The following is a 26,481-nucleotide window of genomic DNA, read 5'->3' as shown; positions in this document are numbered from 1 at the left end:
TAAGTGGGTTGTTCTCACAAAGGTCAACATGCAAATGCTTAGATAAGGTCCAAGCTAATTTCCCTTTCCCAACAAACATCAGCAGTCCTTGACTTGTGGGGGCAGCTTCTCAATGCTCTGCCACTTTGGGGCAGTTCCACTGAGTGATCAGAGGGAGCTGGTACTTACTCCACAGCTCAGGGAGACAGAAAGGAGGAGGCACAGCCGACAGCAGCACACAGCCTTCCTCTTGAGCTCTACAACCTGCACATCAGTCCCATTGCCATCCCAGCTGCAAGCAGGCTGGAAACTGGACTAGAAGGGGCTAGGAAAGGCTGTCTTATCAGAATGGTTGGGCAGAGTAGAGAGAGAAAGTGGGGCACTGGCTGACAAGAATCTTAACAAACTATAGGCAGTGTGTCTTAGAGGCTAAAAGTGTGGACCAGAGATGTACTGTGCAGGTTTGGATATTAACTTACTTGTCTTCTGATCTTGGGCAGGTTTATCCCTACCCACATTTCATAATCTGTAAGGTCCTATGACAGCTACTTTCAAACATATCTCCAAAACTACTCATATCACCCTTTTTCACCCTGTTCTGTGCCTTGCAGAATATCTCTGCATTTCTAGGTTTCCACCTGGACTGGGCCGATAAGGGGTTCTGGATGCATATGGGATGGGGCTGGAGATATTGGGAAGTGTCTCTTAATCCAATTAAGATAGAACTTCAAATTAGCTATCACAGAGATGGGAACATGCCCCACTGTGACCAAAATGGCTGATTCCTTCTAACTCTTTGCTTTTCCTTAATCTTGACCATTACAATCTGCTAAATAGTCCCTTCTTCAAATTCCCACCAGTCTTCCTCTTGAACCTTGGCTGATGCGCAGGAGAGTAACAGTGCTGACCTCAGGCCATAGTGGTAAGTAATTTCTAAACTCAGCAGGTGACGGCTGAGTGCCAAGGCAGGTACTCAGACACTTTCTAATATGATCTGGACATTGTAAACATTTAATTTTTTACATATACATTAAATATATATTTACAACATATACACTTGCCACCCTTCCCACTCTGTCAGGAGAGTGTGTTGAGACTCAAGAAATCATGTGCAGATCTGTTCTGGACAAAATGCTTAGCGGATCTGGTCTAATCTATTCCATTTATGGGAGAAGAACAAAGAAAAGAAGCAGGGCTTTTAAACTCTTCTTCATACAAGGGAGCCATACCAGCTCACCAGGGTGGGATCTAAGTCACACCCCCCACATTAGTATCCCCAATACAACAGTTTCCAAAGATTCATCAGTTCGCATGACTTAAGGAGCTGTGGCTCCCTTTTAAGTAACCCTTCAGTTTAATGGCCTGGAATCCTCAGAAGAAGATGCTGGCCATTGTAACAGCATCATGCCCAGAGATCAGAATGCCAGTTAACACCATGGTGAACATGTCCTCTCTCCTGCAAAACCTGGTGGTCATTCAGTGCTGGCGATGGCATTTGGCACCCCTGCTCACATCCAGACTCAGAGCCTTGGTCCTGGTTTGCTGAGTGCCTGGGTAGTTCACATTGCCCTGTGTTTCTCGGGCTGCAGCCATGCAGATAAGCTACCCTGGTCCCATCAAAGTCTCAGAAAGGGCCCGGTCTTCCAACTCATCCTGGGTTTTGAGATCCACTTGGCCATCTGCCTAGCTCCAAGCTCTTCTCCAACTCCACCCCTGGGTCCACCCCAGCTATCTCCACCCCTTGGAAGCCTGTCTGTCCAGCTGTCCTCCTTGGCAGCATCAGACAGAGCTTCTGAGAGGGAGGGAGATTTTACTCCAGACAAACTTTTTCTCAGAATGATTGACAGTGGAAAATTCGGTTCCCTTCACAGGAAACCTCACCCTCCCGCAGGGTGTGGTTCAGCCTCCAGGCTCCAGCAGAACAATCACAGAGGACTCCACATGATTACTGTTGCCCACACTGAGCTGCTCAGTCTCTGCTGATTTATCTTTCTGGCCATAGCAGCCCTTTTATCCTCAGACCAACTCACTAAAGCCCATTAAGACATTTTCATTTTATGGAGAGAAAACTGGAGGCTCAGAGCAATGGAATTATCTGCCCAAGGCTGCTGAGCTGGTTAGAAGATTAGACATATAATCCTTGATTCTGAGGCCAATCTCAGTTGCCTGGGGTGAGAAGTGCACCTTATTCATTTGGGGGAGAGTCAATTAAGGGTTGGATAAAACAACAACAACAATAACAGCATACACACAGACACACACACACACATACACACACACAAACACAAACACACAGACACACACACACAAACACACAGACACATACACACAAACACACAGACACACACACAGACACAGACACAAACACACAGACACACACACACACACAAACACACAGACACAAACACACAGACACACACAGACAGACACAAACACAGACACACACACACAAACACACAGACACACACACACACAAACACACAGACACACACACACAAACACACAGACACACACACACAAACACACAGACACACACAAACACACAGACACACACACACAAACACACAGACACACACACACAAACACATAGACACACACACACAAACACACAGACACACAGACACACACACACACACACACACACACACGAATACACAGCCTCTCCTCATCCATTCCATATGTGTGGACTCAATCACTTGTGGGAAGATGTTTTTTCTGTGCCTAAACTGAACATTTGCAAGTGTCTTCATTGTTCCTGAAACAACACAGCATAACAGCTTTTAACAGTGTTTGCCAGTGTCAGGTGCTGTGAGCAACCGAGGCATGATTTAAGTTTACAAAGGAGGACAGGTGTGGGTTGGATGCAAATTTACACCATTTTACTAGGAGCTTGGACTTTGGGCATCATGGATTTGGGGAGGTGGTCCTGAAACCTCTTCTTCCAAATATGGGGGCAGGGCTGGCTGGCTGTATCTGTCAGGGGACTGGTCATATGTTGTTGAGAGTCGTTTTGTTTTAGACCATCCAGCAATAATCAGTGCGCTTCAGATGGATTTTCTATGACAGGGAATAAAGCAATGGCGCAGACACTTTTCTCTAGGATTCCTGTGTGTCAGCATAGCGCCCTGGAGCTCCTGGTGCCCAGTGATGCTCACACCCCTGTAGGGAATGTGGTGGAGGCATCCTTGCTCCCCCCACCCTGATTTGCTCACAAGGTGATGGTGCAGCTTGCTCAAGAGGTGACAATCCCAGCTGGGAGAAACAATGGGCTGAGAAGGACACATATTCCAGAACATGAGTGGGTGCCCCCTTTGGGAGAAGAAGAAAGAAGAAAGAGTAAGGGAAGAATATGGAATTATGGGATAAGCATACAGAGGGAAGAAAAGAGCATTTCTTCTGCCAGGTAGATGTTTCCAAAAGGAATGAGTACGAAGGTGGTCAGTTGCTCTATGGGGTGTGTCTCCATAGAAATTCTGGGACAGCACCAATTGTTAAGCACACGGTGGCTGTGGTAGTGAGTTGGGTGTTGGTGGTAAGTGGGGTGTCATGGAGTGTGAGTAACCAGCCTGATCCTTTCTAGGGTGCTATGACCACAGTTTTGGGACACACACTTGCTCTTTCTGGACTGTCCTATTTATGTGCTCTGTTTTACCAGGTGGACATACTAAGCTGGCTCGCTGCCCGCCTGCTGGCCTTGCTCCCGTCCTTGTCCCTTCTCTCTCTTGTCCCCCTTCATCTCCCTTGCTTAGGCCAGGCTCCTCCCCCTTCTTTCCTTCCTCCTTCCCTTTTCCATTCTAAATTGGATGCCTTCCTAGGACTCCCTGCCAGAAAGTGGAGCAGGTCAAATTATGAAAGGGGATTTTAAAAAGAATGTTCTTTGGCAAAATGGGGAAAACAGATGTTCAGTGCTGGCATGCCTCTCGATGTCTGCAGCAACAGGATTTCTGGAGATGAGCATCCATCCCCAGAGCAGATATGCATTTATTTCAACACCAAGGGATCTGAATATTTATTTTTCCTTGATGCTCATCTCCTGTAACCTTTGAGCCCTCAAATCTACTCTGCATAAAATTACTGGCCACCTGGCAGAAATGCCAATTTCTTCTTCTTTTTAAAGCTTTTAAAATACTGGACAGAGCCCACCCCCGTAACTATATCCAGGTTACTCCTTAACAGGAAGCAATTAATGACTAGTTCTTGACGGCAGAGCAGAGGAAGGAGTCTGGGAATAGAACCCGGGTGCTGTGGGGATAGAGACGAGGTATGGGTTTGGTTTGGTGATAGAGGGGGCTTCCATATGCTCTGCTGATTAGAACTGGTGTTTGAGACCAGATAGTCTAGCTTCAGATTCTGATGTGGTTCCGATTGTAAAGAGTGTCCTTAGTCCTGTGTCTACCTCCTAAGTTCTGGGATTACAGATGTGTACAACTGTGCCCGGCTCACTGTTGCTGTCCACCAGGAAATGAGAAAAGTCTATTGGCTAATCAGCTTACCTTTTTTCCCTTAGGAATCTCATGTAGCCAAGTCTACCCTCAAACTCATTATGAAAGCTAAATGCCTTGGTTGGGGTTTCTATTGCTGAAATAAAACACCATGACCCTTTAGGAGGAAAGGGTTTACTTCAGCTCACAACTCTTAGTCTTACTCTGTCTCGGAGGGAGGACAGGGCAGGGCAGGAATTCAGGGCAGGAACTGAAGCAGATGTCATGGTCACTGGGGGGCTCCCCATGGCTCACTCAACCTATGTTTTATGCACCCCAAGACCATCTGCCCATAGCTGGACCACTCACAGTGAGCGGAGCCCTCCTACATAAATCTAGACCAGTACCCCCACAGATTTGCCCACAAGCCAATCTTACAGAGGCATTTTCTCAGTCAAGAAAAAGATCCTGTATTTGAGTCAAGTTGATTAAAGCACCAGGACACCGAGGATGACTTTGAAGTCCTCTTTGGGCTTCTTTTCTTCTGAGCGCTTAGATGGCAGCTGTGTGCCACCATGCTGGAGATCAAACCCATGGATTCCTATGTGCTAAGGGAGAGCTCTACCAACTGAGCTACAACCCCCAGCCAACCTTTCTCCTCAAGTTCAAGCTCTCCTTTTTGGACCCTAAAAGCTGTGCCCCCCAAGCCCCCACATTGAAAGGGAGACTGCAAACTGATCGTTGTGGGCTTGGAAGTCAGACAGGCCCTTGTGTGGATTAACCATAGGTGCCCAAGTGCAGCAGCTCCTTTAGAGCTGTCTGTCTCGATGTTTTTACAAACACCTGTATGTACTCAGTTTTATATAAAAAATTGTGTATTGGCATCAGGAATGGAACAAAAAATTGTTTATTTCATGGAAAGACTGCAGTCAGCTGTTGCCCTCTTCATGTGAGATATGATCATAGGGCAGAAGCGACTGGAGTTGCTTTCCCTCAAGAAAAGATAGTTATGAAGAGAAGCCCACGGGCCTCTTTCTATTGAACAGTGTCAATTAATTAACCAATTCAGTAATTCTCACCCCGGGGCAACCTAGTGCCCTGTGGTAGATTTAACAATGTCTAGAGATCTTTTTTGTTTTCTTTCTTAAGAAAGTATTTACTTTATGTGGGGGGAGTCTTGCCTGCATATCTGTATTGCAGCATGGTTGTACAATGCGTGCAGATCAAGAAGAGGGTAGAACCCCTGGAACTAGAGACACAGATGGTTGTAGGCCACTGTGTGGGTACTGGGAACTGAACCTTGGTATTCTGCAGTAGTAGCAAGTGATCTCAAATGCGGACTGGTCTCTCTAATCCTCTGTTTTCTTAACCAGGCATCAAGGAGTGGTTGCTACTGCCTACCCAACTACAACACCCAGAACAGTATCCCACACAAAAACTACGAGTCCGTGGAACGCTGGGAAACCTCACACTAAGTCATAAATCAGAGAAATTTATCATGAGCTTTCAGTGGTCCCAAGGTTTCTGTACTGATAGTCTTAATAATAATCAGAACAACCTAATTATCCCAGTACTCATGCATCTGAACGGGTGTCAAGCTCTTTCTAGTCACAGCTACCTGTTTTGTTCAACATCTGCCCCCAAGGTCTGTTTGTAGCCAGTTTTCAGAACGAAACGCCCTCTACTCTCTCCTGTTACTTTTGTGGTGTAAACACATTTTCTCTGGCCATGATCTTATCTCCTCTGTCTCTCACATTTTAATGGCTCCGATTATATGCTTAGTAAATATTAGGCAATAACACCCCCAGGAGAAACTGACAAGACAAGAGACCAGTGTGCCGCAGAGGGTGTGAAACTGAAAGCACCCTGACAAACAGGCCTGAGACCCATTACTTAGTGAGCCAAGCTCCCTGTTGTGGTGGTAGCACTGAGCTTGGACATTTGTCCATCCAAATGTCCTTCAGTGAATTTCAAATGGGAGCAGATTTCCAGTTGATGGATTCTGTGCTGGTTGGTTTTCTGTCAACTTGGCACAAGCTCCAGCCATCTGGGGCGTGAGATCCTTGGGAAATGGTTTCCATCGGATGGGCCTGGGAGCACATTTGTGGAACATTTTCTTGATTAAAGATTGATGAGGGAGGCTGAACCCAGTGGGTGGTGTTACGCCTGGGTCCTGAGATGTATAAGAAAGCAGGCTAAGCAAGCCATGGGGAGCAAGCCGGTAAGCAGCACCCCTCCATGGCCTCTGCATTAGTTCCTGCTTCCAGGTGCCTGCCATGAGTTCCTGCACTGACTTCCAGCGGACTGTAAGCTCTGAGATTCTTCTCCAAGTGGTTTTGTGTATAATGGGGGCTCACTGCAGCAGTGAAAAGCACAGTGGAACAGATTCTGTTATGTAACAGTTTTCTTAGGACCAGCTTTCTCATCCTTGGGCACAGTTTCCAGAATGCTAAAGATATCTCACCCTGGCTATCTGTCCACTTTCCCTCTTCATGCTCCTACCCTGTCTCCCGCGTTCCCTTCCACAGGAATGAGTCTGGCAGTGGTAAAGAACCCTCTCCTTCCCCTCCCTCCTCTCTCAGTACCCAGAACCTCATAGGCATCAATCCCCGAATTATGGTGCCATCACCAAGTCACAAGATGGGGCAGGGATGTGCCTGGCTCTTTGGAAGAGGCGTGCATGGCACAAGACTTACTCAAGAATATGATTTTACATTTGGAGACAAGCTAAGGGAGGGAATACAAACTTTATGAAATGAAAGAGTAAATGAAAAACTTTGGAGGGTGGGAAGCTTTTGTCTGTGGACAGTAGGATAGTGCCCTTGTCCAAAGAAGGTATCTGCCATGTCTGCCTGTGGGTGCCATCCTCCGACTGTGACAGTCAGCTTACATGATCAGCATGCCTTCCCACCTGCAGTGTCGTGAAAATAAATACTTTCTCTCTTTATGTCTTGTCAGGTCTTTGATTATGGTAATGAGAGAAGTAATTCATAAATCGATGTGTAATATGCTTTCTCTTACCTATACATATGTATGCCTAACTTAAGTTGTATAATACACCTATTAAGACATTAATAATAGTAACTAAACCAGGGCAGTTATATAATACATCTTTCTATCTGGCTCAATACCATGTATTGTGCATGCTAATGGGTGGGAAATGCATGCTGCGTGGACACACGGAACAAAGGGCAGCAGTGAGATCCTAATACTCATACAAGGTACTTATAAAGCTTGTGGAAACGTTATTTCCAGAATTTGCGATGTAATAGCTTTGGAATGCCTTTGAGTAGGTAAACTTAACCTACAGAAAATGAAATTACAAGGAAGAGGATGTGAGTGTACATTGGTCCATCATCTCCAATGCTAATGTGTCTGTGACTTTGTCTGGAATATCCTCTTCTGAGTCAGGTGTGGCCAGGCATACCTGTAACCCTGACACTTGAGAGGTTATGGCAGTATCACCATGAGTTCAGGTTAGTCTCGGCTACATAGTGAGCACCAGGATATCCACAGCTGCCTAGCAAGGACTCTGCCTAAAACCAGAACAAGCCCAACATCAAACAACAGCAATATCAGAGATCCCCTTGTCAGTCCTTTGTGCACATCCAAGCTGTGCCTCAACAGCACAGTGACTCTATCAGCCAGCACTTCAGCCAATAGTTTCTGAGCACTAGAGTCAGGTACATTTCATTAGAAGGACATCCCCTTTCTACATTCTAGGTACAGGTTATTAGCAGTTGAGTCGGTCAAGGAAGTTGGCCTCCAGATGGGCTTACTGCCTAGGCTGCCGTGTATCCGGATACTTGGAGTCAGCCTGAGGGATGAGGTAAGATTCACCTGATGAGCTGAGAAGATTCTTATGCCCTGCAGGCTGTGCCCTAGAGATCCGGCTCTGGGTTGGAGATCAGCCTTTGGGCTTCCCATGCCCTTTGCTTCTCCAATCTCTTCCTCACACTCATTTCATTTTTGCAAGTGTGTTTTCCTTCCATATGAACTGGTTCACACTGTTCTATCCTTTTTCCTCTAGACCTTTGTCTCTAACATTTCCCCCAGAAGATAGTAAGTCACTTATCATTTTCCTCAAACCAGTCTCTCACCTGAGCTCAGCACGCATTCTTCCCAGAGGACCTCTTCTGTGCCTAGGGCTACAGATCTGTTGCTTGCTCATCCCCCTCAACCCCTGCCAGGATAGCCTTCTTAGAGAAAGGAGAAAAACCTCACTTCAAAATTTTGTGATCTCTCTTATCGGATATCATCAGAGAAATGATATCTTCCTCCCCCCCCTCCAAACTCACACCTCATTGCTTCCTGCAACTGTCCAAAATTGTCCATCTCACAGGGCTTCTGGGAGGCTAGCCAAAACATCAGCAAATATATGCTTGTGTACTTTATATTTGTAACTTAAATTTACTGAGTCCATTTGCTTCAGTTTCTTTTCTGTTGCTGTGACAAACATCATGACCAAGAACAGCACAGAGTAGGAAGGGATTTATTTCATCTTACAGGCAGCAGGCCACCGAGGGGCATAAAGGCAGGAATTTGAGCAAGAACCTAAAGGCAGGTGGGCTTCTTGTTCCTCTGATGAAGGAACTCACTTCATAGTCACAGAAGTACAGCAGTAACCATGGAGGACACTGCTTGATAGCTGGCCCACAGGCCAGGATTAGCTACCTTTATAAAACAGATGAGACTAATTGCATAGGGAATGGTACTGCCCACAGTGGGCTGAGCTCTTATATCCACAATCAAGACACTCTCCCACAGACATGCCCATAGGCCAATCTGATTTGGACAGTCCCTCAGTTGAGACTCCTTTGTCAGATGTCTCTAGGCTGTGTCAAGCTGACAGTTAAGGCTAGCTAGAACACTACACTTCTTTGAATGACTTGGTGCTACTCTGGTCTCTTTGCTCAGGAGGATACTGAGGTTAGAGGCATTAGATGACTTGTCCAAGGTCATTAGGATACCAAGCTGAGCTGTGACATGGCCCACGCTTATTTGCATTCTAGAGTTGGTGCTTGTAATGGTCCATTTTGCTCCCTCCTAGGGGAACACAGCCATCTCCCTCCGTTTCTAGTTATTACCTCTTCTCCACATCTATACGGTTTGTCACGTGCCGGGGTGATTCAGTGAGGCAGTTGGCCCCTGGCTGATTGTAGGGCACAGAGTCAGCTCCTGAGCTGGCCCTCAGCCTTGACGCTGTGTGGTAGGAAGCACAGATGGGCTTCCACCCTTGGCTTTGCTACTAAACTTGTTCTGTGACGTTAGGGAAGTTGTTCCCCAGCCAGGTGGGTGTTTCCTCACTAGCCAAGTAAAAGCTGTGACACACTTATTTCTCAATTCTTCCCAGGCCTACACCTTTGTGACTGTCGATTTGCTCAGGTTGTCTCTGTCCCCCATTTATACTCTCTTGCCAAGCGCCCCCAGGGAGAAACCTTGCCAGCTACCTCTTGCCCAGTGCCTCCTTTCGCTGCTCGTCTGATGCCTGCCCCTCCACCCTCTACACTGGTCTCCCCTCTCTCCTGGCCAGACTTTTAACACGTGAGGACCTACTGCCCTGCTCTTTTCTGTGCGTGCGTCCCTGTGTGTTCTACAAAGGCAGGCCACTTTAAATGGAGCCCGTGCTTGAGAAATAACTTTAGCAATTCCATGTGGGCCCCGGTGTCTGAGAAACAGAGGTTAGCAAACCAGAGGGCTGTCACAGAATCTGGATGGTGCCCTGAGGGTGCAGCTGTGAGCAGGTGAGTTTAGGGAGTTGACACAAGACAGACATGACACCTCAACCCCCCATGGCCTGGTAAGAAGGGAGAAAAGGAAAGCAGACAAACAAACCTTGATGTGCCCTAACCCTCCGTGTAAGCCACTGGCCTCTCCTTCCAGAAGACCAGAAAGGTCCTACAGCATGGCTTCAAAGGCAGTGAGTGTACCCTGCATAGGGCTGGCTGGGTAAGGAGTGTCGCTTAGGGGGAAGGCCTGATTTCAGAGGCAGAAACACTGTCCCAACACTTTAAATTCTTTGCTTCTGCTTGAGCAGATAACGGCCTGGGGGTTGTGGCCACAGGATGTACGGTTCTAGGAACCCATTGAACATTTAAAGCCACAAGGAAGGTCTGTTTAGGCTGTTCTGCGCCTCAGTGGAGCACATTGTAGCCGCTCCTATCCTGAACGCCCTACCTGCTGGAAGTACTAGGGACTGGGGAACACTTTCACTTGGAAAAGTTGGTCCTAAACCGAATGTAGCCAGGAGTTCAGAGGCAAAGGATTTTAAGGATTCAGACAGCAATGGTGAGTGTGACAGGAATTCAAACGCGGCAGGGGACAAAAACCAAGGGAGCCTGTCTCCCTCTTTAGTCTCAGGGAGACACGTCAGCCTGAACCCCAGCAGTTTCCGAAGTCCCGGGAGGGGCGACGGGAAACTGGGGACGGGCTCTAGGGCCCCGCGGCCGGGGCCGGGGCGGGGTAGAGTGTTGGGTTACAGGGACCAGACCAGCGACCCTCCGGGGTAGCGCGCCGGCGACTGGGAGCGCGGGGCGCCCAGGGACCCGGCAGCGGGGTGGGGTGGGTGGGACTGGAGGGGAAACGGGGCAACTCTCTGCTTCCCGAGCTCAGAGGCGTCCCTCGCCGCGCCTCCCAGCCGCCATCCTCCTGCCGCCATTCCCCGGCCGCCGCATTACCCAAGCCAGGATCGCCCCATGATCGCCCCATGCGGAGGGCAAAGTCGCGCCGGGGACCTTGCGAGCCTGTGCTGAGAGGTAACCAGCGCAAGCCGGGGGTCGGGAAGGGCTCCCTCTGACTGGGCCGAGAGGTCTCCGCGGCTGCTCCCGGGAGCCCAGGCTGACATCAGCTCTGCTCCAGATGTGGGGACTTGGGGAACCAGACTGGTGCTGGGGCCTCCGAGTGTTCCGTGAGGGAACCAGAAGGTTCAACAAGACAAAAAGCAGAATCCGGTTCCGTGCCACCCTCCGAGTGCCCAGTACCCCCGGGGCGGATTCCCACGGGAGGCCGGGGACTCGGGTACACGCATGGGCCCCTGACGCGGGGCTGGCCTTTCCCGTGTGTCTAGCGGGTCCTGGTGGCCGGAGGCGCGGGAGGGTTGGCGGGTGCCGCTGCTCCAGCACAGACAAAGGCGCGCGGGGCGCCCAACCCGGACCCCAGGACGCGCCCCGGCCGGAGGCTCGGGCCCCTTCCGCCCCTGCGCCTTCTTTGTTCTCCCCAAACAAGTTTCTTGCACAAATTGGGGGTTGGATCCGGCTTTCTTTGGCCTGTTGGCAGTACCTTGTAAAGAATCTAGTTTCCGGGAGGAAACATAAACTTTCCAAGGGGGAGCTGGTTGAACTTTCTTGGAACGTGACATTTGTGGAAGACCGGAGAGTGGAACTTCGACTCGTGACGGCCCCTGACATCCCAGGGGACCCGCTGGTCCTAGCCTTAGGTAGCCAGGGTGGGGGGGATGAGGTCTTACCCTCTCTAAGTTCCCTGCTTGGGGACCCCAGGAGACGAATCCCGGGCCTGTCCCTTCATTACCTGCCCCCCCCCCCCTTTCCTGGAAAATGTTTGCCTTTCTGCGAGCCGAGCTGAGTCGAGGGAGTATTGTCTAAATTGCAAATGCCTTTAAGCCGGGATAATGTGTGGGTTATTGGGACGTCGGCTTCTGGAGACAGGTTTCGATTCCAAGGGCCTCGATGCTTACGTTTTAGATGGGATTTGGTCCTTTGGTCGCTCTGCTTCCTGCTCCTGGTTCTATTTTCCTACAAAGACTATTACAAGTTTGGCGGGGTTTGCTTATTAAAGTCCTTGGTGGAGGATGTGATGCCTCAGGGGTCCACTGGGCTCAAAACAAGTGTCACTTGTTCACTGAAAGTGCACACAACCAGAAAGTGCACACAACCAGACCGGGTAATGTTAAACTGTTCCAGTTCCAGAAGACTCCCTTTGAGGGAGTGAAAAGTCGGGGCTTGAAGTATGGAGTGCTCATGGGTTCCTGCTTCCAAAACTAGGCTGTGGAGCCTGACAAACTGGCCACGCTTCTCCGTGGTTGCCTATCACACACAGCCTAGGTGGTGGTGTTCAACACTTAAGGATCTCTGGGATTCACGGTCCTGGAATAATGAGGGGACAGTTCTTAAATCCAGCTGCGTGGAAGAAACACAAAGGACCAGAATGCATAGATTTGAACAGAAGGAAAACCAGCAGGGCCTAGAATTGAAGGTTCTAAAGACCTGTTATGTGGTGGGGTTCCTGGTATTTGTGTGGGGGAGTGAGGGGTCATGTGTAGAACATAGAATAGAAGGTTCTAGAGATCTCTTGTTTGGTGGCGTTCCTAGTGTGTGTGGGAGTCATGTATGGAACAGGACATAGAATAGGTTATAGAGAACTCTTCTTTGGTTCTGTTCTCTCTCTCTCTCTCTCTCTCTCTCTCTCTCTCTGTGTGTGTGTGTGTGTGTGCATAGTTCTTAGGTGAGCTGGTTTTGTTTCATCTTGCACACCACAGTTTTTCCCCATGAGGAAAACTTTTGTCTACCTAGAGGTGGCAAGCAAGGGAGGCGCTGTCGCTGTGGCTTCCCTCCTGCTCTTCAGAAGAAGGCACTGTTGTCTAGGTGTTTGATTTTGTTCAACTTTGGGCTGGAGGGTTCCATCGGACTGAAGAACGTGTGGAGATGGAAGCATTTAAGAGCACAGTTTCCATGATCAGCAGCACATGAATATAGAAGCCTGAGTGGTTTCCTGGGAAGGTCTATGTCAATGTGTGAACAATGCCGCCTCCAGGCCACTTGTCCAGAGCTTCACTGGATGTCTGTGCTCTTTCTGATGTCCAGACCCACCCAGATGTGTGACCCCAGAGCCCATGAGGGAGGCCGAATTAACTGATGTGAGGTAGGGGCTCTGCAGCTACCAAAGCGCATCCTCGGGGTGTGCTTCGTGTTTTCTGAAGGTGTTTTTGAAAGTGCTATGAAGATGATGACACTACAGTGCCCAGGACTTCAACGTCCAGTGACACAGATCAAGGAAAGACAGGATACAACTTTGATTTTCAGACCAATGGGTTGAGCCCTGTAAGAACTGCTAACACTTGGAACGTTTACCAACGTTTTCTCAAACAGCGTTTTCCTGCCTGGGTTCTTTGTGTGGTGTGCATGTGGAAGCTCAGGCTGACAGTTTGTAGTGTTTTGAATGTTTCATTAACATTGGAGGGTTCTTATCAACCAGAATTCAGAGGATGACCAAATACTTGAAAAGCAAGGGGTTAGCAGGTCAGGCTAGAGGATGTATTTGATTACAAAGTTTGCTGGAAATTGTTGTCTGAGGTTATTGAGGTTTTCATATTTGTTTGCCTAGAGATTTTTTTTTCCCTGTTGGTTTGCCTTTGCTTTGTCTTGGGGGAGTGGTTCTGTGATCACCAGGCAGTGGTAGGTGGGTCAGTATACTATATTTTTCTGGAAGGAAGCCATTGGTGCTCTTGGATCTTGTGCCGTGTTCAGGATGAACTCTCTGTCGCTTGTGAAACCCTAGAGGACAGTCATCACAAGCTCTGTGCAGAACTCCCAGCCTCCCCAAAAAGCTCAATAATCAGGATTTTAGGTTTCGGTTCTTCCCCTTCCTTTTTAGGAGGAATCGGAGGAATGAGAGTTAGGAACACGCTCCTGTCAGGTCTCTGGGTGCAGCCGTTGAGCACGTCGACTGTGCGCTTCCTCACTGGTGAGCGTTGCAGCTTTCGGCCTGCACTCCTGTTTGCCGGCTTTTGAACGCATGCGGTTCACCAAGTCTTCACTTTGCATTTGAAATCATCATAGCTTCAGAGGATGATGAGGTCCAGGGTACCCGCTCCCCCCCTTTGATGACATGTCATGGCACCCTAGCAGAACCCACGTAACATGAATGTAGTCCTCAGAGTCTAGTCAGGGGTCTTGGGTGTGCACGCACACATATTGTGTGTGCACCTCCCACGTGCTGTGAATCCAGCTCCATGTCAAGATGAAGAGCTATTCCGTCTCTTAGGTGCTTCCTGTTCCATGATTATGGTGGTGCTAACTTTCTCCACCCACACTGTCCCCGAACCGTAGTGATACCCCACTAGTCATAATCCTCTACAATTTTGTCATAGTTTGCTTCATGTAAACAAATCCTTGAAACATGGAACCTTTGAGATCATCTGTTTATTCTTTGTCATTTCTAGGAGATCCACCAGAAGTTTTGCTTGTATCAATGGCTTGCTCATTTCTATTGCCTGAGTAGTATTCTAAGGTCTGGATGCACTGTGGCTTGGCCACTTGCCTGTTAAAGGTCTCCTGGGTTACTCTGAGTGTTTGTTTCTGCAGACACTCAAAAACAGGGTTTTGTGTGGATGGATGTGTTTTTCACTATTTCAGAGAAGTACCCAGGAGGCTAGGTTATACGGTGACCATGCTTTTGATAAAATGATTGCTAGGCTCTTCTCCTAGTAGCTGTTTGATTGTAGATTCCCTCCCTGCCCTGAAAACACTTGGCTTTTCTGCATCCTGATCACCTGATGTCATTAGTTTTCATTTTAGCTGTCCCAGTGGGTGTTTTAATAGGTGCTGGATAATGTGGTTTTAATTTATTTCCCCAAAGGCGTGGGGAGAGGCCCACTGCTGTGCTCTACTCTTTGCTAACTGGGTTGTTTATTTACCATGGGTTCCGGTCGTTCTCTGGAGCACACAGTTATGGTATTCGTCTTCCCCACACCGCTGGTTTCTCCTTTCCTTCTCCTTCTGGAACCATTTTGAAAAACTAAGTCTATAATTTTGGTAAAGTCCAACTAACTGATTTTTTTTCTTTATGCATAGTGTTTTTGGTGTTTGCTTCTCCTAAGCATCCCTTGCCTAGGCCCATGTCCCCAAGATTGCCTATGCTTGCTTCTAAAATGTTTACACTAGACGTTTAAATTGTAAATTATGTCTCTTAAAATCTGTGAGTCTTAGTGTTGACCTTTATTTCTACTTGCAATTATTAATTTGTTGTGTGTGTGTGTTTGCATATGTGGTGGTGTGTATGTGGACGTCAGATGACAACTTATACGAGTTGGGCCACCCCTTTTATTATGTGAGTTCTGGGGCTTGAACTCAGTTTATCGACCTTGGCAGCAGGCACACTTGCCCACTGAGACCCCCCCTTTTTTTTTAAGTAAATTAGCATGAAAAATGTGATTTCCTTCTGGCTTTCAGAACTTTTTCTGTTGGACCTGCTCTTCCACACTCTTGCCTCCCTTCCATTCTCTCCCGGAATAACTCCAACACTCCATCCCAGTCTTACCTCTTCCTTAGACCCTCTCGCTCCCCCTTTGTGGTCCCATTGCTGGTTTCATGACCTGAACCTCTCACATATAAAGGCTGAAGTATAGATCCGGCCTCCACAGCAATCTCTGTGACAAGGCTAGCTAGTTGAGGACATGAGAGGATGGCTTGAAACAGAGGTAGGCAAGCACAGTATTTACAACTCAGTAACACAAAGATGCGGACGTTGAATAGATTGAGTTAGTATGTATTTAATATTTATTCAATATATGTTTAATAACAAACTTAGCATCTACTACCCCCATACTATGTGTCCATGGGGAATTTTCCTGCTGAATCCTCAGAGGGGTGGGGTTGAAGACAGCTCCCATATTTCAGAGCTGCAAGAGGGAAAAACCAAAATAAGATGTAGGTCATACCTCAGTGCCAGACGCAATGGAGCTTAAACACAGGTTACCACTAGGATTAGGACAGCAGGAGGTGTTGATGGGGCTTCTCACTGGGCAAAGGCACTGCCACCAAGCCTGATGTCCTAGTGAGTTCAGTCCTGGGGATCCAAATGGTGGGAGGAGAGAATGAATTCCTGGAAGTTGTCATTTGACCCTCACAGGGATGGGACAGCATTTGCTGCCCCCCACCAGCCAAATAAAATAAATGTAATAAAAATTTTACCAAAACAGTGGGAAAGCAAACCATTGTGGTGTGGTGTGTGTTCTCTTTTGTGTTCTTACAGAAGGCCCTCTCTCCAGCTTGGGCACATTAAACATCTCCCGATTGATGGGGTGCTGTTGGAAGCTGGATGCTGTATTCACAATCCAGTTCCCTCTGTAGAACTGGCCGTTTTCTTTTTAAAAACAATGAGGGAGTGGAGAAAGACATTCTTTCTGTGCTGACCTCAGCAGGTAGCAGGATGTGTGGCTTCTGCCCCAAGGCTGGAATCAGCCAGGATGTGATCTGAACCTCCTGACCAGCTTCCTTTTCCTCAGTGACCTCAGGTTTTTGTTTCCAGAGGAAAAAAAGGCAGCAGTTCCCATCCTGAGGAGGGTAAGGAGCAGTCTATTTTGGGGGGCTTCTTACGACACTGGGTGCCAGACCAGCCCTAGGAACTGACCTGTTTCAGGAGATTGCAGGAGGGCCTAGGACTTTGTGTTGTTAGACACACCTTCCAGCCATGCTCTAGACCACACGTGGAAAAGCATGCCCTTTACCTTGGCCTGAAGCAGCCCTCTTTGGAATGGCATTTGTCTCCTTGTTTGAAAGGTGACATTTAGAATGGGCTGGTTTCTGAGATGAGTGGTAAGTGTCTCTGTACTTTCTCCTCAAACTCCCATACACCATTCCCTCCTCTCTACCCGACTCTTATCTCTTGGAGGACATGCCAGGTTTTGGGTTTGTGTCACTGTAGACAGGTTATACTGCCTGAGAAAAGACACTTGGCCTCTGTCAAATCAACAGGTTTGTTAAGTATATTCTAATGTGAGCGTGGGGTTGAGGTGGGACAAGAAGTACGAAAAGTTCTACAGAGGAGACAAAGGCGGGATACTGTGAAATGAGGTTCCAAAACATTGTATTTTAATTTCGTGCATGCTTATGTGTCTGTGAGAGGCCTCCGATGCTCTGGGGCTGGAGCCACAGGGCTTGGGAGTACTAAGAGCTGAGTTATCTAGGAGAGAACTCGGTGAGTCCTAACTGTTCAGCCCCTTTAAAAACGGCTCTTGTGCATCTTTGATGTGTCTTTCGAGCAGTGTCTGGACTTGCTGTGGCCCATCTCTCCCAATACTAAAAAGGCCTCCAACCACCTCTGCTCATGCTAAGGACTACTTGGTTATGGTTCAGAAATATGGAGAAGGTCCCATGTTGACTTGGGTGTGTTGTGGCTTCTAAACCAAGATGTTGTAGAGCCACGGTGACAGCGACCAGAGAAGGATTTGGTGCTGAAGAATCACCTGCAAGGAGGCTCAAGTAGTGCCAGACTCTGATTCCTTGCAGAAACAGGCCTCCATGTGTTTTTCCTCCCTCCCTCCCTCCCTCCCTCTCTCACTCCCTCCCTCCCTCCCTCCCTCCCTCTCTCCCTCCCTCCCTCTCTCCTTCCCTCCCTCCCTCCCTCCCTCCCTCTCTCCTTCCCTCCCTCCCTCCCTCCCTCCCTCTCTCCTTCCCTCTCTCCCTCCCTCCCTCCCTCTCTCCTTCCCTCTCTCCTTCCCTCCCTCCCTCCCCCTCCCTCCCTCCCTTCCTTCTTTCTGATCTAGATCCAGTGTTCATAGTCCCCACCAGCCACCTTAAATCAGAGAAAAGCTGAAAGTCCAGGTCTTCAGCTCTGCTGGCTGGAATTATTACTTCCACCGTTACTGTTACAGTAATTTCTACCCAGTGCTGGTAACACTGTGAACAGAATCAAATTCGTGAAGGACCACTCCCCCAGGGTGAGTGGAAGCCTCCTCAGACCACTTCTCTCTTCATTGGGTAGACAGACCAGCATGGCACCTGAAATATGCTAGGGTATACCTCCTCCTAGGCCCTTCTCTAAACATCCTTTCAGTTTCTAGGAATGCTCAACCCATGGGATTCTCCTAGGGGATGCTTCTAGAGAGGGGTAAACAGAAGGGCCCAGGCAGATTGGCACAGAGAAGCCCTTCTGGACAAGGTCATCCAAGCCTGTTTGACCACCATAACTTGATCATTATCTCTGTTTAACCAGCTTTTGTCAACCAGAGTTGGGGCTAGCCCAGTTTTTCTCTGCAGTGTTTGAGCTTGCTCACATCCCTCCCACATGGTGTCATCCTAACACAATGCCTTTGAAAGTGTTGTGTAAACTGACAAGCTCTTCTAACCAGCCTCTCAGCCCCAGGTCTTTTCAGACACCCTCTGAAATAAGGTACCTTTTTCCCCCTTTTTTTCATTTTTATTGGATAGTCTCTGTATTTACATTTCAAATGTTATCACCCCCCCCCCACTCCCAATCTCCCCTCTCCTTGCTTCCATGAAGGTGCTCCCTCTCCCAACCACCCTCTCCCACCTCAGTGTGTTAGCATTCCCCTACACTGGGAAAATGAACCTTTACTGGACCATAGGCCTCTCCGCCCATTGATCCTAGACAATGCCAACCTCTGCTACATATGCAACTGGAGCCATGGGTCTCTCCATGTGTGCTCATTGGTTGGTGTTTTAGTCCCTGAGAGCTATGGTGGGTTTGGTTGGTTGATCACCTTGTTCTTCCCATGGGGTTGCAGACCCTTTCAGCTTTAGTCCTTCAGTCCTTTCTCTAGCTTCTTCATTGAGGTCGCTGTGTTCAGTCCAATGGTTAGCTGCAAGCATCTTCATCTGTAAGGCTCTGGCAAAGCCTCTGAGGAAGCATCCATATCAGTCAGGTTCCTGCCAGTTAGCACTTCTTGGCATCAGCAATAGTGCTTGGGTTTATTTGCTGAATATGGGATAGATCCCCAGGTGAGGCAGTCTCTGGATGATCTTTTCTTCAACCCCTGCTCCTCTATTTGTGCCTGTATTTCCTCCCATGGGTGTTTTGTTCTTCATTCTAAGAAGGACTGAGGCATCCACATTCTGATCTTCCTTCTTTTTGAGCTTCATAAGGCCTATAAATTGTTTCTTGGGTATTCCAAGCTTTTTGGGCTAGTATCTGCTTATCAGTGAGTGCATGCCATGTGTGTTCTTTTGTGATCGGGTTTCCTCACTCAGGATGATAGCTTCTAGTTCCATTCATTTGCCTAAGAATTTCATGAAGTCATTTTTTTTTTTTTTATAGCTGAGTAGTACTCCATTGTGTAAATATACCACATTTTCTGTATCCATTCCTCTGTTGAAGGACATCTGGGTTCTTTCCAGCTTCTGGCTATTATAAACAAGGCTGCTATGAACATGGTGGATCATGTGTCCTTGTTATATGTTGGAGCGTCTTTTGGGTATATGCCCAGGAGTGGTATAGCTGGGTTTTCAGGTAGCACTATGTCCAATTTTCTGAGTATCTTCAGTCTTGAAAAGGTTCTAAAGCCAACCCATACCTCCCTGTCCATTACTTTATGAATGTCCAGTTTTCGGAGGAACTTCCAGGCTGATTTCCAGAGTGCTTGTACCAGCTTACAACCCCACCAGCAATGGAGGAGTGTTCCTCTTTCTCACATCCTCGCCAGCATCTGCTGTCACTTGTATTTTTGATCTTAGCCATTCTGACTGGTGTGAGGTGGAATCTCAGGGTTGTTTTGATTTGCATTTCCCTGATGACTAGGGGTGTTGAACATTTTAATACCCCCTCTTTCTCTGCCGAAACCAGTCTCCTCTGCTCCTGCTTGCCACAGGTACCACATGGCAGCTTCTTTGGTCAGGCCTCTGAGCTGTCTTGTCCTTTCTGTTTCTCCCTTTACCTTCATCATCTCAGAACAGACTAAGCAAGACAAGAATGGTAGGTTGCCAGCCCATCTTACAGGTTTGTTTTGCCAGGAGCCAGTGAGGAAGGAGGTGTCTCTTGTTCTGTTGCTGCTGCTGCTGCTACTGCTGCACATTCAGGACAGCCTTGGGAACTGTGCTCAGGAATGGATCGGATGTGGGTTTGAGGGAAGCCTCCCCCTTTCCCTTCCTTAAGAGCTTTGACACCACCAGACATACTAGAAAAGTATGTTTTTTAGAACTGTGAGGATTACGGGCCCTGGAGAGTTAAGGGTAGGCAGTCCCAGACTGTTGCTGTTTTTAGGATTATATAGATAGATTTACATAGGACCCTGGGAAGTAAAAAGCAGGAAAGTAAGAACAGGTCTAAATGTCTACTCTGAAAGACATATTTTCTTAACTCTGAGTTATCCCCCAAACTGTGAAATTTCTACATTTTCTTCAAAGTAAATTTCAGGAGTTTAAAAAAACAAATAAACAAACAAAAAACCCAAAAACCCACATATTTATATTCTGGTGATATTTACTCAGTGACTAAGATCATCTTATTAGTTTAGGAGCACAAAGCAGAGATTTTAATAAAGGCTGGTCATAAAACGAACAGGGTTATAGTTGAAATGGCTTGTGTGCACATGCGGGCACACACACACACACACACACACACACACACACACACACACACACACACATCTACTTGAGATTGTGGATACCAGAGAACAGTGTTTTATATCTTCCTCCATTGCTCTCCACCCTGGCTTCTGTCTCTCACTGCGTGTGGGTTGGCTGGCAGGGCTGGCCAGTGAGCTCCAGAGAGCTGCCTGACTCTGCCTCTTCTGACTGGGTTTGCAGGCCAGCTCCCTGGGTCAGATGTTTTATGTGGATGGGGGTGTGGACACTGGTCCTTTTATGCTCGAGTGATAAGCACTTTACTTACTGAATCGTCTTCACAGCCCAAGGTTAGTAGGTTTTATGTTTTTCTTTTTTACATTTTAAGGCAATAATTACAAATATGCTCCTGAAGTTTACTTGTAGAATTTTCATTTTCTTTTTTGGGGGAAGGTATCTGCTGAGCATTACTGAGGTGATATTTCTTGTTTTTAGACAAGTTAAGCAAAAAAAGGATACAGAAATTGGGATGTGAAGTATCCCCATAGGTATTTGAACACTTCGTGTCCCCAGCTGCTGTAGATCTTTGGAAAGGGACAGAAACACTTGGGAGGTGGAGCCTCATTAGAGGAAGTGAGTCACTGGAGGTGGGCCTTGACGCTTTATAGCCCAGCTCTACTTCCTGTTCATGCCTTGTTTCCTGACTGTGGACACTGTTACTACTGCCTCAGTGTTTCTGTTACCAACCGTTTCCCTCCATGACAAGACCTATGCCACTGTACTGTAAGTTAGAGTAAACCTTCCTTTCTTAACTACTTCTTTCTCAGGTATTTTCCACCACAATAAAAGAGTATTGGTTTAAGAAGCATTCACTCTGGCAGTATCTGTGGAATGCGTAAATAGACTGTTTCCACAGAGTATGAAGTGGAGACTCATGTGGACAACTGGATGAGGGAACTGAAAATATGTCTGTGAACTTGACACAACCTAGAATCATAGTGAGGAATTCTCTGGATCAGGTTGCCTGTGGGAGACTGACTTGTTAACTGACTCAGCCCACTGTGGGTGGCCCTTCCCCTTAGTCCAGGTCCTGCCCTATGTAAGAATAATGAAAGCTAGCTGAGCAGCCAGCAGGAAGCATTGGTGCATTTGTCCCCTGCCTGCCCTGAGCTCTTGGCTGCAGATGTGGAGTGACCAGTAGTCTTAAGCCTCCACCACTGTGATTCCTGGAATTATGAACCATAACCTAGAGTTGTAGGCCAATAATGTCTCTTCCTCTGCCAAGACATCCACTGTAGGAATATTTTTATCACAGCAACTGTAAAGAAATAGGAGCAAGTACTATAAAAATAGTTTATCTTTTCAATATTTAAGGTTTTCCTGTACCAGATACTGCCCCCATGAAACTTATATTTTTTAAATATATTTTTATGTGTGTGTTTATTTGTTGACATTCACATACATATATGTATATGCACGTGGAGGTCAGAAGTCAGGTGCCACCCTTAATTGTTCTCTACCTTATCCTCTATTTATATTTTTTTCTGCTATCAGGGATTGAACCTAGGACCTCATGCATGCTGGCCATGTGTTGTGCTGTAGGTGAGCAGAAGTTTTAGAATGAAGGCTCACAAGAGGGTTTGTTTTTGGCTTTTGCAATGCAGAAGGCAGATGTGTCCCACCCCATCTAGTACCCTATTGTCACCAAGCTGTTAGGGACTGAGGACCTAGATCCTGGCTTCTAATACCTTTGCAGACCACTTGGCTGTGAATTGCAGAGGGCTTGGAAGCATCTTCAGAGAATGCCAAGCATTCCTTTATTTTCTTCTCTCTTGTTTTTGTTGTTCTATTGTGTTTTTTTGAGACAAGAGTCTTACACTGAACCTGAGGTCCATTGAGAACTACAGGGGTCTGCTTCTGTCTGTTCCTCAGCACTGGGGAGACAGATGTGACACCATATCTGGTTCTTCACTTGGGAATTGGTATCCTAACTAGGGGCCTCGTACTTGGGTATTCACCTGCCTGAACCATCTTCCAAGCTTACTGTGATCATCTTGTGAACATGGATTTTACCGTTAGTTTCCCCGAGTTTTATCAAATGGTGCACTGAGCAGTTGCTCTGTACGGGAACCCTGCATAGCCCTTGTCTTATTTAGTGATCAGAACAGCCTAAGTAGTACTTGTGATTTTCATTTACTATTGGGTAAAATGTCTTAGGTGTGATGGCCCAGGAGTCATAGGTGATGAAGCGTGGGACCAGGGCTGTGACACAGAAGGAGATTTGTCAAAGCAAAGCCCAAAGCAAGCATATCCTTGGCTGTCTTATCGTCTGTCTCCCGCTCTCTACACTGGTGCTTTGCGACACAGTCACTCTCTTTCCTCTTCAGTCACTCTGCCCTGGTGTTCATCCCTTGGTCGGAGACAATCCTGGTTTCCTGTTGGATGTGTCACCACCGTGTCTGTCCCACTTCCTGACAGCATTGTACGTCATGGAGCCTCTCTTCACCCTGGGACGTCATCCTTGTTGGTTCACACTCTTGCTCGTGAGCCTTCCTGCAGGATCCGCTGGGTTACTGTCTGTCCTCCCCTCATCTGACAGAAGGCAGCCTGCCTTCCTCAGTGATCACAGGGGTGCTGGGCCTCCTCCCATTTCTAATTACAGCCTGGCCTTAGCATTTTCACCTTAAAATTCTTACATTTCACATCCTGTAGGCATAACCCTTGGAAGGCATGGGCACGTGTGTGATACAGAGCAGTGTTTGTCAGCGTGCTCTGTGGAACCCTGGGAGATTCCTGGGACCTAAACACCACTGTCCTAGCAAGCTGACACGCTTGCACTTTCCCCTGCACGTTGACATCTGTTCCGTGTGCTGAAGCAGTGCTGCAGTACCCCTGCGGGGCCCCTAGCAGTGCTCAGAGTGCCACAAGTGACTGTTCCAGAGCCAGTGTATCCTGCACACATTGTAGAAAATGAAGCCTAAGCGCCCATTTCACTTAAGAACAGCCCAGTTCTAGCAATGTACATGACTAACGTAGTCAAATCTCCAACTTGAGTACCGCTTAGCATTCTGTGTCCCGGTGGAACAGGAACTGCCTCTTCCCGGAAGTGGAGGAAAGCATGTGTGCACCTGAGACGAGGGACATTTGATGAACTGATTTCAAAGGGAGAAGTTAAGGAGAGAGATGCATGTATATGAGTATATATGTGCATGTAAAGCAAGCCATGTGTGTGCAGTATCCACAGCGGCCAGCAGAGGGCACCATATCCTCTGGAGCTGGAGTTGTAGACTCTTGTGAGCTGCTGTATGGGTGTTGGAAGTCCAACCAAGGTACTCTGCTGGAGTAGCCAGTGCTCTTAACCACCAAGCCATCCCTCCAGACCTGAAAGTAACACTTGTGGAGGAACAATGGACAAGCTGTGGCTTTTCTGATGTTGGTATTTGGTCAATGTTTTCTCACAAATGAACAACAGGAACTTGTCATTTTAAATGGAACAAAAGATATTTGTCCGTCTTCCGTACTTGTCACTGTGATAAAAGTTCCTTACTAAAAAGCAGTTTCTGTGAGGAGTGTTTTTAGCTCACAGTTGTTGCAGTCAGTTTCCCAGTTCTGTTGTATTGTGAAAACAATGTTCAAGAAAACAACATTCCTGTAGATGCTCAGGGTGGGGTCTGCTCCTGTGGTTGCCCCTTTCCTGACCCTCACACTGCCCTGACTTATTTGTTGTTAATATAAGAAGAGACACTGGCCTAACTCAGTCCTGTGCTGTGTTTCCCATGCTAGACAGACCTCCCTTGAGTTTTCTCTGTTCCTTTATGGTTGTGACACCATGTGACAGCTCTCTGCTTGTAGGCATTGATCATCCTGGTCCCCAGAGCTGCATGTTCCGTTATCGCTGGCTCTCCAGTGGGACCTGGGCAGCTCTGAACGGAGTTCTCTAGGAGCAAATCCTGCTATCTTAAGGGCGGGGACTTGCTCTCTTATTTCTTTGTATTTATAGCTCCTATCACAGGCACTGTTCTTGAACGTGTTCAGCACTTTGCTTCTCACTGATAAAATATCAGAGACATTTCTAAGTAAGCACAGCTAAGTTAAACTTTAGACAGGTTTAACGTTAGTTTTCACATGTTACCCTTTGAGGGAGTAGAAATTAAACAGGCATCAATATATTAGTTTCGTGTGTTTTCTGGAGTAGAAGGCTTGGACCGTGAAGCTTCAAGCCTGAGGACAGTTGGGAAGACCTTGTCTTGAATGAGGCCGAGAATCAAGGAAGCTTCATTTGTTCCTCCCCACACTAAACCCTGTGTTTTCAGTCATGTTTTTCAGGGCCAAAGAGAACGAGAAGGCAGTGTGCATTTCCTCCTAGGGAGGCGTGTGTTGTGAGCAGGTGTATTCTCCAAAGGTGTGTGCTTTGAGCAGGTTTATAGTGTGCAGGTGTGTATTGTGTGTAGGTGTGTATTGTGTGCTGGTGTGTATTGTGTGCAGGTGTGTATTGTGTGCTGGTGTGTATTGTGTGCAGGTGTGTATTGTGTACTGGTGTGTATTGTGTGTAGGTGTGTACTGTGCGCTGGTGTGTATTGTGTGCAGGTGTGTATTGTGTGCTGGTGTGTATTGTGTGCTGGTGTGTATTGTGTGTAGGTGTGTATTGTGTGCTGGTGTGTATTGTGTGCAGGTGTGTATTGTGTGTAGGTGTGTATTGTGTGTAGGTGTGTATTGTGTGCTGGTGTGTATTGTGTGCAGGTGTGTATTGTGTGTATGTATGTACTGTGTGTAAGTGTTTATTGTGTATAGGTGTATATTGTGTGCAGGTATACATTGTGAACAGTTGTGTGCTGTGAGCAGATATATTGTGTGCAGGTGTGTTGTGTCAGGTGTATCAGGTGGCTGCCTTTGCAAGTCTCACCTGGTCTCAGGTGGTCGCCATGTGACTTGGCTCATCCCTTTCTTTCCAGCTGTGCTCTTAGGTTTTCTTTCCACTTCTCTTGCAGCCACCGTTTTCAAGTATGGATCTCCTTGAGTGAGGTGTTCCAGCCCTCAGGAAAACCTCCAGTCCTTCCTGAGCTGGGCCAGGTCATGAGGTTCAGCTGTGAGGCTTTAGCATACTCAGCAAATTCCTTTGCCCTTCAGAAGGTGAGGTAGGAACTGCGGAGTTGGTTCTGGTGTTCGATGTATCTGTTATAGTTAGAGGCAGTTGTATGATCTGCCTGTGATGTAGTTTTGAGATGTGTGGGAGCTTTAGATGATATGGAGCTATCATGAAATTACAAAATTTGATGACGTCTGGCTCTTTTCCTGCTGTCAGAGGCATCTTTGAGGAAAGGGCCTCTGGCCCATTGACCCCAGAGCATCAGTATTAGCTGCAAAGGGGACAGAGAACATCCCTGAATTCTAGGAAGCTGAAGGGTGGAGGAGCTACTGAAACACTCAGAGGCTGGTCAGAGAGGGACTACTAACATTTTCTTTAAACTATGTGGTACTGAGAGTGTCCCAGAGAACACAGCTTTATTGTCTGTGTCGTCAGAGAATAAACCTAACCGCATGCCACTGTACAAATCCACAAGGACTCACAGCATGTCTTCCAAGGTGTCATCTTCATGAGGATGGTAGCAGCATCCTACCTTAAACAAGGCCTGTCACCAAGTCCTGAACAGGTGATGGTCAATGGTAAGTTTTATGTCCTCTAAGCACAGGCTGCTGTGGGGCCCCATGGAGGTGGGTGTGCAGGCAAGTGGGCAAGTGGAGGGACTTGGAAGAGAAGCCTAAACAGACGAGGGCTTCCTGAGAATTTAAAGCCGTTGAAGGGAGCGTGTGAGACAATAGGGGTA

At 47.5% G+C, this 26,481-nt stretch overlaps 1 protein-coding gene across 3 annotated transcripts in view; it reads left to right on the top strand.

Annotated features, from left to right (window-relative positions):
• AMOTL1 (angiomotin like 1) overlaps positions 1–26,481 on the top strand; it is a 117,506-nt gene that overhangs the window by 33,194 nt on the left and 57,831 nt on the right. The window contains exon 1 of one of the 3 annotated variants that reach the window (XM_080930098.1): positions 10,959–11,155. The exons of the other annotated variants lie outside the window; for them this stretch is intronic. Coding sequence (XP_080786224.1) covers positions 11,107–11,155 — 49 coding nt within the window. The 5' untranslated portion in view covers positions 10,959–11,106. Of the gene's footprint in view, positions 1–10,958; positions 11,156–26,481 lie in introns of those variants that run through there. 3 annotated transcript variants of the gene reach the window in all.

Source organism: Micromys minutus (genome assembly GCF_963924665.1).
Source record: "Micromys minutus genome assembly, chromosome: 16".
In the NCBI taxonomy this organism is placed as follows: domain Eukaryota; kingdom Metazoa; phylum Chordata; class Mammalia; order Rodentia; family Muridae; genus Micromys; species Micromys minutus.
Note: the sequence above shows the minus strand (reverse complement) of the source record. Positions and strands in the feature narration are given on the sequence as shown.